The sequence below is a fragment of the Ursus maritimus genome, unplaced genomic scaffold (assembly GCF_017311325.1).
Source record: "Ursus maritimus isolate PB19 unplaced genomic scaffold, ASM1731132v1 scaffold_14, whole genome shotgun sequence".
NCBI classification, from domain to species: Eukaryota; Metazoa; Chordata; class Mammalia; order Carnivora; family Ursidae; genus Ursus; species Ursus maritimus.
Window position 1 is genome coordinate 54,383,621 of NW_024423786.1, and position 16,035 is coordinate 54,399,655.

General features: G+C 58.0%; 2 protein-coding genes and 1 non-coding gene across 9 annotated transcripts; all 3 read left to right on the plus strand.

Moving 5' to 3' along the window:
* The first annotated feature begins 1,832 nt into the window (after window positions 1–1,832).
* On the plus strand, window positions 1,833–4,207 carry LRG1 (leucine rich alpha-2-glycoprotein 1). The gene is made up of 2 exons (XM_008711267.2): window positions 1,833–1,985; window positions 2,941–4,207. The coding sequence occupies exons 1-2, from the start codon at window positions 1,933–1,935 to the stop codon at window positions 3,950–3,952; spliced, it is 1,065 nt and encodes a 354-aa protein (XP_008709489.1). The 5' UTR covers window positions 1,833–1,932; the 3' UTR covers window positions 3,953–4,207.
* On the plus strand, window positions 4,119–4,191 carry TRNAK-CUU. The gene has a single exon. It is a non-coding gene; the product is annotated as a tRNA-Lys (tRNA).
* A 615-nt stretch (window positions 4,208–4,822) lies between the features above and the next one.
* PLIN5 (perilipin 5) lies at window positions 4,823–12,546 on the plus strand. 7 transcript variants are annotated; one of them, XM_040629548.1, is made up of 10 exons: window positions 4,823–5,533; window positions 5,793–5,924; window positions 6,065–6,178; window positions 6,592–6,667; window positions 7,178–7,373; window positions 8,194–8,276; window positions 8,653–8,833; window positions 9,769–9,968; window positions 11,229–11,351; window positions 11,541–12,546. In XM_040629548.1, the coding sequence occupies exons 4-10, from the start codon at window positions 6,608–6,610 to the stop codon at window positions 12,069–12,071; spliced, it is 1,374 nt and encodes a 457-aa protein (XP_040485482.1). In that variant the 5' UTR covers window positions 4,823–5,533; window positions 5,793–5,924; window positions 6,065–6,178; window positions 6,592–6,607; the 3' UTR covers window positions 12,072–12,546. The 7 variants fall into 7 exon arrangements, with proteins under 7 accessions (XP_040485482.1, XP_040485485.1, XP_040485481.1 ...); XM_040629551.1 differs by lacking the exon at window positions 5,793–5,924 and having other exon boundaries at window positions 6,065–6,182; XM_040629547.1 differs by lacking the exon at window positions 5,793–5,924.
* Window positions 12,547–16,035: the final 3,489 nt, after the last annotated feature.

Consider the following 16,035-nt stretch of genomic DNA (forward strand, 5'->3'; position numbering starts at 1 on the left):
CTTTCTTTTTCTTTCTTTCTTTCTTTTTCTTTCTTTCTTTCTTTCTTTCTTTCTTTCTTTCTTTCTTTCTTTCTTTCTTTCTTTTTAAAACCACATCTTCTTTATCCATCCATTTGTCGATAACACTTAGAATGTTTTCATGTCTTGGCTCTTGTGAATAATACTGCAACAAACAAGGAATACATATATCTTTTCAAGTTACTGTTTTGTTTTCTTTGGATAAATACCCAGAAGTGGGATTAGCTGGATCATATATACCTACTTTTAATTTTTTGAGGGGCCTCCATACTGCTCTCCACAGTGGCTGAACCAATTGGCTTTTCCACCAACAGTACCCAAGAGTTCCTTTCCACATCCTCGCCAACCCTTGTTATTTCTTGTCTTTTTGATTCTAGTTATTCTGACAAGTGTGAGGTAATATCTCATTGGGTTTTTTTTTTTTTTAGATTTTATTTATTTATTTGACAGAGAGAGACAGCCAGCGAGAGAGGAAACACAGCAGGGGAGTGGGAGAGGAAGAAGCAGGCTCCCAGCGGAGGAGCCTGATGTGGGGCTCAATCCCAGAACGCTGGGATCACGCCCTGAGCCGAAGGCAGACGCTTAACGACTGCACTACCCAGGCGCCCCTCATTGGGGTTTTATTTGCATTTTCCTGATGATGAGTGGTGTTGAGCACCTTTCATGTACCTGTTAGCCACCTAGATGTCTTCTTTGGAAAACTGTCTGTTTAGGTCCTTTGCCTATTTTGTGGGTGTCTGTTTTTGTGTGTCCAACTCTATGGATCTATTATTCTGTCTGACGTGTCCTGGCTTGTCTGTGTCTCTGTGTGCGTCTATGTATTTTCACCCATCTCCGTGTTGTATCTGTGTATTCATGAGGATATCCGTCTGTCTTTCTTTATGCCTGTCATGGTCAGCCTGCATGGTTGTCTCTGAACCTATGTGTCCACAAGACAGAACTCATATTCATTCTCACACCTCAACAGAGACAAAACTCTTCAGAGATTGGGCTGGGGAGAAGAAGCCATGGCCAGGCGTGATGAGAGCCCTGGGTGCAGGTAAAGATAACACATCACACCTGAAAGTTTAGAACGCAACAGAAATGAAAGCATTGAATAGCCAAACCCGTGAGCTGCAGCCAAAGCAGTTCTCAAGGGGAAATTCGTAGCCTCCAAATGCATTTATTAGGAATAAGAAAGATTCAAAACAAATAGCACGTTAGCTTCAGATGAAGAAAGAAAGAGAACAAGGGGCCCTTGGAGGCTGAGTTCAACTTCACAGATATGGAAACTGAGGTCAAGAAAAGTTAAGCCACTTGCCCAAGATCACAAAATAAAGCCATTCCTAGCAGAGCTGAGAGCCAGAGCCAGGTGTTGTCCCTCCTAGGCCGTTGTTCAAAGACTGTGGAGACTTTGGGCATCGCTTGCTTTTGAAATCAGTTTTCTAGAAATTGTTTCATTAAAAAAAAAAAAAGGCCAACAACAATCTGTCATGAACTCAAGACAAGTGCTTTTTGTTCTCTTCACTGAGTTTTCTGGTTGCTCAAATTTATTGTAAAGCGTATCTTTTGCTTAAAGAGCTGTCCCTAACCCCCAGGAATGGTGCCTTGCAAACATGATCCTTGATTCCTGGATTGGGGGAAGCAGGGATTCAGCCCCGGAGACTCTTGGGTACCCACTCCCCAAAAGCAGGAATCAGGGGACTGAAAAACTGGGTAGAAGCAGCAGAGAAAGGGGCAGGCAACCCCCCTCCTGACCTCTCCCTGCCAGGAAGGAATTTTGCAATTCTGACCACTCCCTTTCCCCTGCCTGGCTCAGGTCCAGCCACTGACAGGAACAGGGAACAGGATGTGGGTGAGGACTTCCCTGGGGTGGGTGGCCCTGCCCCCAGTCCTGGCAGATATAAGGCTACCTTACCAGCAAAGGGTACACAGATGGAAAAGAGAGAGGCCGTCATGTCCTCTTGGAGCCCAGAGCGAAACCAGAGGTAAGCCCCCACCCCGCCCATGGTGGGCAGACCTGGATACTAGACAGTTCTGTCTGATGCACTGAAGTCACAGGGTAAACGTAGATCTGCAGGCTGGGACGGACGGACAGGCTGCAACTACAGACAGACACGCTCTTGTACACACACTCACTACAGAACTCCCAGGTGCTCCCCAGGTCAGACAGAGAGCTGGAGGCCCGCCAACACCACCCGACTGACACCCCATCAGGGGCCCACTGGAGGGACCGGGAGGGCAGAAGTGCCAGCCCTCCAAGGATTATGGTTCCCACTGTAAACCACCCCATCCCCAGGCCAAATGCCTGTCCCAGATCTGCACAAAGCAGGATGCACTTTCCACGTTCAGAGTTCCTTCGGGAGCCCTGGGTTGTACCCAAGCACTTCGGAGTGAGACGGAGCTGCAGCTCCATCAGAGAAAGAAACATAACCTTGTTTGGACGAAAAGAGGAGGAGGCCAGAGGGGAAACCTTGTGAAAGTCAGAGAGAGCTTCATGGGAAAGGGAGTATTGGGGCTGGGGCTTTGCAGGATAAGTAGGAGTTCACTGGCCCTGGCTTCAATATGTGGAGCCAGAGAGATAAGGAATGACCCAGAAAACAGGCCAGAACAGAAGAAATTAGCAAGAAATTAGCAAATTTGACTGTAAATAATTAACAGCTGGGTGGGGCTGGGCTGGCCATGAGGAAGGGTAGCATTTATGGGTCAGACTGAGAAACTCAGTTTTCGGAGAGACTGCTCTCTGGAACAGCAGCTACTTCTGGCGGCTGCGGGGGGCGGGGTGAGAATGGAAGCCAGGAGAGGAGCAGGGGGTGACTGCACGAGACCGGGGGAGCCATGGGGTGGGATCTTCCAGGGCGCTGGAAATGGAGACAGGAAATAGTTGGCTGAGTCTGGGGACGCTTTCACCAAGCAAGGCGTATCTTCTATCATTGCCTGCAGCCGGGGACGCCTGAGCTCCCACCTTTCTGGAACACTGTTCCTGCTGCTGCTATGCGTGGCCTCAGCCCAGGATGTCACCCCAAAGCATGACACCTGCTTGGTGTTCGAGTCCAGCAATGGCAGCTCTGTCTCCTGCCACCCACCTGCCAAACTCCCTCACCGCTTCCCAGCCGACACCGTCTACCTGGTGGTGGAGTTCTTCAACCTCACGCAGCTGAGGCCAGACACCCTCCAGGGTGCGTCTAGGCTCCAGGAGCTGCACCTCTCCACCAACCAGCTGCAGAGCCTCTCGCCCAAGCTCCTGCTGCCAGCGCCTCTGCTGAGGGTGCTCGACCTCACCCGCAACGCCCTGACCCGGCTGCCCCCCGGCCTCTTCCAGGCCTCAGCCGCTCTCCACACCCTGGTGCTGAAGGAGAATCGGCTGGAAATCCTGGAGCCCTCGTGGCTGCAGGGGCTCAAAGCCCTGGCGCATCTGGACCTATCCGGGAACCGCCTCCAGACACTGCCCCCGGGGCTGTTGGCCAATGTCACCTCCCTGCGCTTCCTTGACCTCAGCGATAACCAGTTGAAGACTTTGCCCCCTGACCTTCTGAGGGGCCCCCTGCAGTTGGAAAGGCTGCACCTGGAGGGCAACAGATTGCAGGTGCTTAGAGAGGGGCTCTTGGCACCCCAGCCAGACCTGCGCTACCTTTTCCTGAACGACAACAGGCTGGCCACAGTGGCAGCCGGCGCCTTCCGAGGCTTGCAGCAACTAGACATGCTCGATCTCTCCAACAACTTGCTCACCAGCGTGCCCCAGGGGCTCTGGACATCCCTGGGGCAGCCCACCCGGGACATGAAGGACGGCTTCGACATCTCTGGGAATCCCTGGATCTGTGATCAGAACCTGGACGACCTCTATGGGTGGCTCGTGGCCAACAGAGACAAGATGTTCTCCCGGAATGCCACACGCTGTGCTGGGCCTGAAGCCTCAAAGGGACAGCTGCTCCTGGAAGCAGCTGAGTCCCACTGAGGCCTGGGGCTGGGGTGGGGAGGCAGGCCTGTCATCACACTGCACGGTACTTAGCAAATAATTCCCCTTCGGCTTTCTAGAGTGGCTTGGCCCACGCTGCCCCAAGTGCACATTGGGCTCTCCAGCCTCCTTGTACCCTCTTCCAAGAAGGTCTTTCCCTGGGGGCACCTGGCTGGCTCAGTCGGTAGAGCATGAGACTCTTAATCTCAGGGTCGTGAGTTCAAGCCCCACGCTGGGCATGGAGCCTACTTAAAAGAAAAGAAAAAGAAAAGAGAATGTCTTCCCCTGTTTTCCAGACCTCTTGGTCTCCAGGCTCCCTCAACCTGCGCCTCCCTCTGGCCCAGCGCTGACTACACTGGGGGGTTGTCTCTGTCTGGTTCTGCCTCCCCCACTTTGGGGGGGGGGCCTCTCCAAATGCGGGGCTGGGTTCCCTCATAGCCAGCATCATTCAGTTTGGGGTCGGGCCCGAGGGGTTAATAAATAGCTGTGGAATGGAACTGGAGTGCTGAACTAACTCACTGTGTTCAGCACATCTTCCAGGCTGACTTCCTAGTCCTCCCCAGGAGGAAGGAAAAGGAAAAAGAGCCCTGACCCAGGGCCTGGGGTGCAGGACATGAGCTTCCAAAAGGATGGCAGTTGGGATCTGATGGCCCGTGGCTCCTCCTCCCCCTCCCCCCACCCAGGACTTAACTGGAAATAAAACACTGACCATTGCCCAGAGTATCATTTTACCGGTGGATTCCTGCCAGAGCTCGTGTCCTGGGGAAGGTTTAAATTAAACCAGATTGCTTCAGGTCTCCAAACAATTTGTCATGCTGGCCTGTGACAACCCAGGGGATAGCCACCTAGGGCAGGCCTGGGAAGACTGGGTGGAGCCGAAGGCATAGGAGCCTGTGTTCTTCCAACTCAGAACCTTGGGCCACCTGCTGACACGGTGCTGGGCATATTGGGAGCCAGAGTCAGATCTGGGGGGGACCTCTGGGTGTTTGGGGGAATGCTCCCTGGAAGAAGGGTCATGCCCACATTGGTGGTCATTCCAAGCATGATAATGAAAGCGAGGGAGGGGCTTGGAATCTGGCAGAGCCGGGTTTGAATTGGATCCCTCGATTTACTCATCTGTAAAATGGGGATCCAAGGGATTGAGCCGGCCTGAATCCTGGCTGAGTTAAATAGCAGATTTTTAAAATAACAAGAAAGACCTTGAGGACTCGTCCAAGGTCACTCCTCGGTGAGGCGGTGGGGGCTGGGACCATCCTCCACTGTCTCCGCGTCAACAGCAGGGTGACAGGTGGCCAAAAGCGGCCAACGGAAGTAGCTCAATCCTGGGGCATCCAGCGTTCTTAAGTAACTATGACAATCACAGAGGCCATCCCGAGCCCGAAAGAAACGCGCGGGTTGGGGAGGGTGGGCTGGAGCCCCGCCCCTAGGACACGCCTCCGCACTGCCCCGCCCCATTGGTCAGTCCCCGAAGGCCCCTCCCCCCGAGCCTCTATAAGGCGGGCGGGGCCAGCGGTGGGCGGAGACTGGAGCCCAAGTCTGGGGTCTGCAGCGGTACTGGGGGCTGCGGCTGCGCGTGCCCAGGTGAGTGCCACGCGGAGGGCGTCCAGGAGAGCCCCGCAGGTTTGGGATTTCCAGATCAGGTGGGCGGGAGAGGATCCGGCAGCGTGAGAGGGGAGGGGGATGACGGGTCGGAGCAGGTGGCCGAGACCCTTGGCCCAGTTGGCTGAAGCTCAGGACCCAGTTGGGCGGGGACCAGGGCTCTGAGGGCACAGGGTGGGGATAAGAGAAGAGCTGCGAGCGAGGAGTCTCAGGTCGAACTCCCCACTCTGAGTCTGCTTAGATGAGTGGCCCTGGAAACACCATGGACCTGCTGTCCGCCTCAGTTTCCCTGTCAGTCTGTGGGTTTATCGGGATTCTGCAGCTACCACCTCCACCCCTGCAGGGGCTGCGTGTGCAGTTCTGTCCAGGAAGGGTGAGTCGGGGGGAGGGCAGGGGCAGCAGGGACCTCTTCTCTTTCGCAGAAGAGGAAACAGCTCAGAGCGGTGAAGGCACTTGCCCAAAGTCACACAGCAGGTAATGGCAGGATTTGAACCCAGGTCTTTCTCTCTCCAGAGTCCATGCTTTGAATCACTACAGTATCCCCACCTTGCCAGACCTCTCTAGTGTGCACCTACTGTGTGCAGAGCCCTGTGCCTGCATTGTCCCTGTCCCTCAGGACACTGTGAAGTAGGTATTATCATTACCCTATTTTTTTTAGATTTACTTATTTATTTGAGAGAGGAGAGAGAGAGAGAGAGAGAGAGTGTGTGTGTGTGTGTGTGTGTGTGTGTGTGTATGCAAGCGGGGGAGGGGCAGAGGTCAAGGGAGAAAAATCTCAAGCAGACCCCCTGCTGAGCACAGAGACCAACACAGGCCTCAGGACCCTGAGATCATGACCTGAGCCAAAACCAGGAGTTAGACATTCAACCAACTGAGCCACCCAGGCGCCCCATCATTACCCTATTTTGAGGGAACTGAGGCCCCAAGAGAGAACAATACTTGCCCAAGTCACAAAGCCCAGGGGGACAGAACCAAAGGCCTGGGCAGGACCCAGGAGGGCTGGTGTGTAGAGGCCCGTCTCACTCTGTCCTGCCCCTCAGGGTGTTGGCAGCAGGCATGTCAGAAGATGAGGCTGCTCACCCCCCCAGAACCAGCTTGTGGGAACAGAACCAGCAGGTGAGAGGCTGCCCCACCCATGGAGCAGGGGCACAGGCCAGGGCGGGGGGATATCCCTTCTGCGACAGTGTCAGACCAGGTACCCCCTTTCCTTCCTATCCTTGCTGGACCATGGAGGGGGTGGCATCGGCTACCCATTTCCCAGAGGGGCACAGTGATGCCGGGGGCGGGGAGCGTCTCTCCCTCCCCTGCCTCTGAGTCTCTGCTGGTACCTGTCCCTGTGTCCACCACCGGGGCACTGTCCTCAGCAGCAGCACAAGCCGCAGCATCGCCATACAGACTCTGCACCGGTCCCTGCTCCCTGCACTTCCCGCCCGTTGGCTGTGCGAATCTGCCAGCCCTAGAAACCCATTTTACAGATGGGGAGGCCAAAGCCCCAAGTTACGTGTGCAGTCTCCCCAACGCTCTCACCCCGCCTCGTCATCCTGGCCCAGAGAGGGAAGGTGGACTGAGGTGTGGCTGAGCTCCCCACACCCCCGGGGGCCCCTCTGATGCCGCCTCTTCCCGCAGAACGTGGTGCAGCGTGTGGTGGCCCTGCCGCTGGTCAGGAGCACGTGCAGCGCGGTCTTCGATGCTTACAGCGCGGCTAAGGACAGGCACCCGCTGCTGGGCTCCGCCTGCCGCCTGGCTGAGCACTGCGTGTGTGGCCTGACCACCCGCGCCCTGGACCACGCCCAGCCGCTGCTCAGCCACCTGCAGCCCCAGCGTGAGTCCCCCTACCCAGCCCGTGACCGTGGGTCCTGTGGTTTGTCCCACTGCTTCGTCCTCCCCTGCTCCAGCCGCATGACATGCTCTGGAAGGGACCTGCTGAGCTGGGACCTCCTCAGTCTTACCTACCGTGTATGCCATTAGTCCGTCCACCTGCCTGTACCCCCATCCACCCGTCTCACCCTCCCCCAGTCCTGCCAGCGCCATCTCCTGTTCTCTGCCTGCCCACCCCCCCACTGCATCCCTCTGTGGTTTGATCTCCTGGACCACCATCCTTAGCTGTTTACCTGGGGCCCCCCTCTTTCTGTCCCCATTCTGTGCGTCTTGATGTCTTCCCTTGTTGAGTGGCCCGACATACCTCAGGTCCCTTTGCCTGTCCACCTCCTTCCCTGTCTACCTCTCTGTCGTTGCCCCCATATGTCCCAAGCCCCACATCTCCCCGGACTCCTGGGGCCAGCCGAGGCGTCCAATCTGGCACAGGGGTGGGGGTGGGGCAGAAAGACCCTTGGATCCACATCTGACCGAGGAAGGGTGTCACCTGAGGGTCCCAGCTCAGGGCCTCCCTTGCCTCCTCCTCTGCCAGTTTGCATGACCTTGAGCCTGCTCGCCAGGGCGTCTGAGCCGTGCATGAGCGAGGAGTCACCTTGGCGCTGGTGGCAGCCCAGTGGCAGGGCTGAGGCAGGGAGGGCAGTGGAGATGGGGTCCAGCCTGGTCCCCCACCCACACCCTCAGGGTCCCCAGCCCCTCGCAGGGCGGCCCAGGCCTCCCTCTACCTCTCCCTACCTGTCTTGCCCTCACTCCCTGCCTCTCCCCTCCAGTGGCCACAGTGAACAATCTCGCCTGCAGGGGCCTGGACAAGCTGGAGGAGAAGCTGCCTTTTCTCCAGCAACCTTCGGAGACGGTGCTGTGGGGACCCAGGGAGGGGTGGAGTTGGGAGGGAGCAGCACAACCTCCCCCGGGGCCAGCCTGGACACCTGGGCCAGCCAGACCCAGGGTGGGGGCAGGGGGAGGGCTGAGTCAGGTTTTGGCCCAACTTAAAAAACACCAGCCAAATTAAAATAATCAGCACCCGAGTGTATCGAGCGCTTAAGATGCGCCAGTTGGGGCCCATCATCCCCTCAAGAACCCCATGGGGGAGAACGTTTCTTTTCCTCCATTGTATAGAGGGGAAATTGAGGCCCAGAGCCAGGAGGGGCCAGGGACCCCTTGACACCCAGCCCTGGGGAACCGGGCAGAGAGAAGGGAGCCAAAATCTGGAAGGGGCCCCCTCCCACCAGGTGGTGACCTCGGCCAAGGATACGGTGGCCAGTGGTGTGACGGGCGTGGTGGGCCTGGCCCGGCAGAGCCGCCGCTGGAGCGTGGAGCTGAAGCGCTCCGTGAGCCACGCCGTGGACGTCGTGCTGGGCAAGTCGGAGGAGCTGGTGGACCACTTCCTGCCCATGACTGAGGACGAGCTCGGTGAGGCCGGCACCCTCCCGCCCTGGCCTGCCCCTGAATCCTTCTGCCCTGTCCGCATCCCCGGAGGTTACGGGTCAGAGAAGTCCAGGACGTGGGCAGGGCCACACAGCAGTTCATCAGGAAACACCGAGCTGGAGCCCAGGCCTGATGTCCCCATCCACGTCCACGGCCCCCCGACCCACATCCTGCTGGAAGCCAGACCGCGCAGACCCTAAGCGTGTACGGGGCTTAGAGACTCGAGGGCGATGGCCCCAAACTGGTGGCCCTCCTGTTTGTAGTACGGGCCTAGGCAGCGCCTCTAGAGTGTTTACCTCCATCTCATGCATTTAACATCAGTTTGTCCCCTCCCAATCCTGGTTTGTGGCTTGTCCTCCAACACTAAACACTCGGGCTGAATGGCAGCTGCCCTCTCCCGGGGTGTCTGGCCAGCTCAGTCGGGGGAGCATGCGACTCTTGATCTCGGGGTTGTGAGTTCGAGTCCCACGTTGAGGGGTAGAGAGGACTTCAAAAATAAAATCTCAGAGACGATCTGTCTTCTCAACCCCTGCTTTATGAAAGCGCTAGAGGAATGTGCCGAGACACTCCCTCCTCTGCAGGAAGGCTGACGGCGTTTATGAAGCACCTACTGTGTGCCAAGCACTTGTAAGAGAGTCTTCACAGCCCGTTTAGCAGAGGGGTTGAGAGTGCCTGGGCTGGACTCCCGGGTCCGCCTTTTGCATACCATGGCACTCATCTCCCTTTGCCTCAGTGTTCCTCATCTGTAAATGGGGCTAATAGTAGCGCCTACGTCATAGGTTTTGGGGAAGGTTAAGTGAGTTGATATTGGTAAAGGAAAATGATAAATTTGGGAGTCCATGGGCTTGTCAACCCAGAAGGAGGGTGAGCAGATGTGGTGAGGGTGACCATGCTGACACCTCCCCCATCCCATCCTCCAGCGGCCCTGGCAGCCGAGGCTGAGGGCCCGGAAGTGGGCTCCGTGGAGGAGCAGAGGAGACATCAGGGCTACTTTGTACGTCTGGGCTCCCTGTCGGCGCGGCTCCGCCACCTGGCGTATGAACACTCCCTGGGGAAACTGAGGCAGAAGAAACACCATGCCCAGGACACGCTGGCTGAGCTGCAGGAGACGCTGGAGCTGGTGAGAGCCTTCTGTCCCCTCCCGCACCGTGATGCAGGCCAGTAGGCATGAACTGAGTACCAGCTGAGTCCCTGGGCCTGAGCTGGTCTGAAGGGGGAGGCACAGCCGAGCTCAGCTGCCTCCAGTTGTGTGTGTTCCGGGTTGGGGCAGAGCGGGGACACGGGACTGGGACAGCTCAGGAGGGTCAAGGCTCAGCCTGGGGAGACAGGAAGGGTTTCATCCGGTGGCGGCGGGGGGTAGGAGCTGGAATTTATAGGCAGTTAGGGTCATTCAGGAGAGAGAGAAAGTACCCCTTCCCTTGCTTTCCTGCCACCAATCCCAGTCCTCCGCCGCCTGTAGGTCCTAGCCTCTTCCCCCACTGCCCATCCCTCCTACTCCAAAGGAACACGGCAGCTCCCACTTAACTCAGCTTGGTAAGTTCAGACGCCCCTAACCTGCTCCTCCTGCATCTCAACATCCATCCTTCCAGGGGCTCAGGTCAAAACCCAGAGCAACCCTCGACTCCCCTCTTGTCCACCGCTCTTGCTTCCCGCACATCAGCCGGTACCCCAGCTCTGCTCACAGCTCCCCCTCCTCTTCCCCCACCCGGGTTCAACCCCCATAACTGCATCTGATACCTGATACCCGGCCCCCTTCATTCTGGACCCCACTCTGTCCTCCCCACAGCAGCCACCAGAGGGCGCGTGTGAGCGCCTGTGTCGGTTTGTCACTGAGCACAATGTCCTCAAGGTCCATCCACGTTGTAGCAGGTGTCCACATGCCCTTCCTTTTTCAGGCTGAATCATATTCCAGAATGCAGATGGACCACACTGTATTTCTAGTTATCTCCTAATGCCTGCCCTGTCCTGGGCACCGAAGGCACAGTGGCCCCCTCAGGACTTTCACAGCCCAGTGGGGGGATCAGAGTTAGGACGGAGAACATGCCAGGAGCTGTGGAATCTGCCCAGCCAGGAGGGGAGGAGGGAAGACTTCCTGGAGGGGGAGACGTCTACATTGAAACTTAAACTGGAGTGAACCAGGCAGGGGCATGGGGTGGAGGGAAGTGTGTCCCAAAGTGAGTCTGAGCTTCAGGGGACCCACAGGTCGCAGGGTCTGACCCAGAACAGAGGAGAGAACGGGCAGGTGGGCCAGGCTGGATCAGCAGGTGGGGAGGGTTGCAGGAAGATGTTCTCTAAATGTTTATCAAGACCAGATCCAGCCTAGGGTGCTGGCTCCCCCCAGACCCTCCAGCTCTGATCACCACGGTCTCCATCCCCTCAGATCAACCTCATGCAGTGCGGGGTGACACCCACTGCCCCGGCCCGCCCTGGGAGGAAGGTGCACGAGCTTTGGGAGGATTGGAGCCAGTGCTCCCCAGAGAATGGCCACCGGCGCCGCAGCCAGGTAGGGTGGTGGGGAGAAGGTGAGCAGGGGGTGTGTCGGGGTGTTCTGGATCTGCCCAGGGTTGCCAGGAGCCGGGCTCCCGCTTGTCTCAAACCAAGTGTGGAGCTAGCTGTCTGGAGTGTGCATGGAGAAACAGGCGGGGCGCTGGTCCGGGCGCGAGCGCATCCGAGGCCCCTCCCTCCCCCACAGGCAGAGCTGGAGACGCTGGTGCTGTCCCGGAGCCTGATGCAGGAGCTGCAGAGCACCGTGGACGCGCTGGAGACCAGCGTGCGGGGCCTGCCCCCGGGCGCCCAGGAGAAGGTGGCCGAGGTGCGGCGCAGTGTGGACGCCCTGCAGTCTGCCTTCGCGGACGCCCGCTGCTTCGGGGACGTGCCGGCCGCCGCCCTGGCCGAGAGCCGGGGCAGCGTGGCCCGGGCCCATGCTTGTGTGGACGAGCTGCTGGAGCTGGTGGTACAGGCCGTGCCCCTCCCCTGGCTGGTGGGGCCCTTCGCGCCCATCCTTGTGGAGCGGCCTGAGCCCCCGTCTGACCTGGAGACTCTGGTGGACGAGGTCGTGGGGGGCCCTGACCCCCGCTGGGCTCACCTGGACTGGCCGGCCCAGCAGAGAGCCTGGGAGGCCCAGCACGGGGACGGGCCAGCCCTCCCAGAGGACATTCCCCAGGAGGAACCCACGCCCCCCAGCCGCCCCAAGCACACCCTGATGCCAGAGCTGGACTTCTGACCAGATGGGGCCATGGGGCAGCAGAGGCCGCAAGCAGGAGGCGCGCCTGTATCCCGAGATCCCTGCTGCCCCCTAGTGGCCGTGCATACGCACTAACCACCCATGCTGGGGCCTTGACCCAGGTGCTGGGTTGGGGTGGGGGGCTGAATTCAGAATCCTAGACCAGCCTCACTGATCTCAGACCCTCCCCAGTCCTTCCCTTGGGGTCCCACTAGCCACAAGCTGGGTTCATCTGTCTGTGGCCCCCGTCCCTGCACCCCAGGAAGCAGATCAAAACTCCCCACAGAAGCACACATTTTGCCCAATGGCTTCTACTTAGGGTTTTGGAAAGTGAGCACCCTCCACCCCCCACCTCTACACCCTGGACTGAGGGGTCCCCGAAGATATCCAGCTGCATTAGCTGGAACTGCCAGATCCACTTGCTTTGCCCTTTGGGGTTTGTGTTCCAGAATAAAGGTGCTTTGTGTGGTTCAAAGGCCTTTGGCCTCTGTTCAGGCTGGGGTGGGTCCTAGTTGCAGGGTGCCGGGGGCTCAGGTGTATGCCTGCATGGCACAAGCCAAGGGTCGAGATTTGAAGGCAGTGAGAAGGCCTCTCTGACCAGTTTGATATTCCGTCTGGGGTCCCACCACTAGCTCCCTGCCCACTGGTGTTAGGCATCCAAATGTAGCTTCCTGGAACGGAAGCTATTTACACTTTAGTATAAATGAATTTCTTGGAAACTGCAGAGAATGGGATCAGAGGGAAGAAGAAGCCAGGCGGGGCAGCCCCTCCTACGCCAACCGCCCTAGACCCGCAGGGGCTGATCTTGCTGTGATTTCTCCAGCTGCACTGGTCAGGATGGGGCAGACAGAGGTAGGGAAAGGGCCATGGGCCAGTCTCTTGGGGGCCTTCCCGTCCTTTGACCGAATTCTTGGCCGCCCCTGAGACTCCCCTGTGGCTGGGTGGGGTGTTAGGAAACCACAGTGTAATGTGATGAGGTCAGGGTGGCCCCTGGCTTTCCTAGGACCTGGCCCAGGGGCAGCTCTGGGAGACTGAACTAACTCCCACTAGCTAGAGTCACTCCCCGCCCCTGCAGAGGAGCCTCCATGGCTCAGACCAACTATCCAAACTCCTCACCCTGGCATTTGGGAGCTTTCGGTTTCACCGCAGTTGAAACCCCTACACAGATGTTGCCGCATTCCCACCGAACTCTGCATATCCCCCCACCTCCAGGCCTGTGCCCAGGCTGGGCCTGGAGTCCTCTCCCACCCCACCGCCCATCTCTTGGACACATCCCATCCATCTTCAAACACCAGGCCCAATGCCACTGCCTCCAGGAAGCTTTCCTTCACTCCACCCCAGTGGGATAGCTCTGACTCTCCACAGCTCACCTTCTTAGGACTCCAAGCCCCTTCCACCTGGACTTAGAGCCACAGGCAACCTTGCCTTCTCTTCCCCCACAAGGCTGGGGGCCCCCGGAGGGCCAGGTGTGGTGAGGATGGGTAGAGTGGCACATGGGAAGGGCATTTTGCAGAGGGAGCGGCTTGGGCAAAGGCATGGCAGTGGGGAGTCAGTGTGGCAGAGACAGCGGGAAGGGAAAGATAATGGACTGAGCAAAAATCTTGGGATGGATGAGGCCCTGGGGTCGAGTCTCAGCCTGGCCTACAACTGGGTCTGCTTGCCTCCTCCGACCCTCGCTTCTCCTCCGTGGGATGGGTATGAAAGTCACGAGGCCGCGCTCAGTCCTAGGACATGCTTCACACCCAGAAGCTGCCGTTCATTCGTTTGTTCGGTCAACAAACAAATACTGTTGAGCACCTGCTGTGTGCCAAGCAGGCAGCAAACCAGATAAAAATCCTGTTCTCTGGGGGGCGCCTGGGGAGCTCAGTTGTTAAGCTTCTGCCTTCGGCTCAGGGTGTGATCCCGGGGTCCTGCTTGTGTTCCCTCTCTCGCTGGCTGTCTCTCTCTCTCTGTCAAATAAATAAAAATAAAATCTTTAAAAAAAAAAATCCTGTTCTCTGGAACCTTACAATGCAGCTGGAGAGACAGACAACAAACAAGAAAAATACGTAAATTATGTCTTAGTTTTAGTAGATGATGAAAAATATAAAAGGGATGGACGATGGGGAGCATGCGAGGGTAGGAGGAGGGGTGTGTATTTTTAAATAGGAGAAGGGGATCCAAGAAGACCTCTCAGAGGAGGTGACATATAAGCAAAGACTGACGAGCATTCTGGGCAGGAGGCATTGCCTGTGCAAAGGCCCTGGGGCAGCACCAGGGCTGGTGTGTTGGAGAAACAGTGAGGAGGCCCATGTGTCTGGAGCAGAATGAGTCGAGGGGAGAGAGGGAGGAGGGGAGGACAGGGAGGTGATAGGGGCCAGGGTCACGAGGAGGACTAGGGTTTCCCCCATGGAGGTGGGAGCCCTGGGGGCTGTGGGGAGAGGACTTGGGTATTTATGATCACTTTAATTGTCTTTGCGGGGTTTCTCTGCCCTCACTGTGCTGTGGCAGCCTGTGGGAAGGGGAGGGACACACCCAGGGTTTCCCTCCTCCCCTGCCACCTTTGGGAAGCATTGGCTGGGAGGACAGAGTTTGGGGGACATCCTGTTTTGTTCCCCAACTGTTTGGCAAACACAGTGATGGCTCCAAGGAGATGACCTAGGGGTCATCAGGCTGTGTCTGAACCCTCCCTCCTCCCAGCTCAGTGCCCAGAGCCACCAACGGGGTCTGCCTCTACCTCCACCAGCACGCAACTGGGACCCCTGTCCCAGGAGCAGGCATGGGGGAGACTTAGCTCGGTGGAGGGTGTCCTTCCTCTGCTGGCCTGTGCACCTACCCACAGACAGCCCACTCTGCGCACAGCAGAACTGGGTTCGAATCCTATCCCTGCCACTTTCTGGCTCTCACTTCCTCCTCCAGGAAGTCACCCTGGGCTGTCGCAAGCCCACCAGGCCTGCATCTCACTCCCAAGATCTCCCAGCTCTTTTGGCATCCTGTATCCATCTGCATTTGGCCTTAATTTATGAAGGGAAGTCCCTCCTGGAGAGCAAAGCATCCCCTCCCTGCTCAGGAGAGACCCTGTTCCTCTCTTTCTGCCTGGACAATGCTAAGCAAATGTTTGTGGAGTACCTGCTGGGTTCCAGGCACTGGGGTAAACAGGTCACATGCTTGACCACATTTCGCACTCAGAACTGTCCCATGAGTTGGCTCATTTAGCCAAACATTTATTAAATGCCGAGTGTATGCCAGGTACAAATCTGTTGCAGGAGACGTAGCTGAGAACAAAACAGGCCTGAGGGAGGAGAGCGAGGGAGCTGTGTGTTGTGAGGAACGGCCCTCCACCTAGAAGGAACAGCATGTGCAAACATCCTAGGGCAACACCATGCCTGGGGCATTGGAGGAACGGCGAGGAGTCCTGTGCACTGGAGCGCGAGGGGGAGAGAGCTGGAGGAGGTGAGGACAAGGAGAAAGCAGGACCTTGTGGGCCATGGTGAGGAGTCTGGAAGGGTAAACCGAGGCCCAAGGATGTTCACTGGCCGAGGTGTCCCAGCGGAGCAGAGATGAGCATGTAGGCAGTGCCTCAGGGGCATGGGATGGCCTGAGAATCCTCAGCCTGGTGGAGGTGGGTGCCGTGGGGAGAGGCCGCCTGGTGCTGATAGCAGGGGAAAGGTGCTGGGCCCAGGGCCCACGCTGGGCAGGGCAGGCTGCACGTGACTGCCCAGGGCCCTCCCCCAGCCCGCTGGCTGCCTGCCTCTGCCGGCCGGGCCCGCGCCTGCCCCAGACCCTATAAGGCCTGGTAGCTGAGAGCAGAGCCGGCTGCCAGCTGTGCCTCCTGTGGCTCCGAGGGCCCCTCACGTACTCCAGGTGAGCAATGCCAGGGTGAGGCTGGGGCTGGGGGTGTGGTCGGGGGGCTGCTTGGGTTATGGGCGTGGGGCAGGAGGCCTGGGGGGCCCCTAGTCACACACCTTCTCTGTCCCCCTTCCAG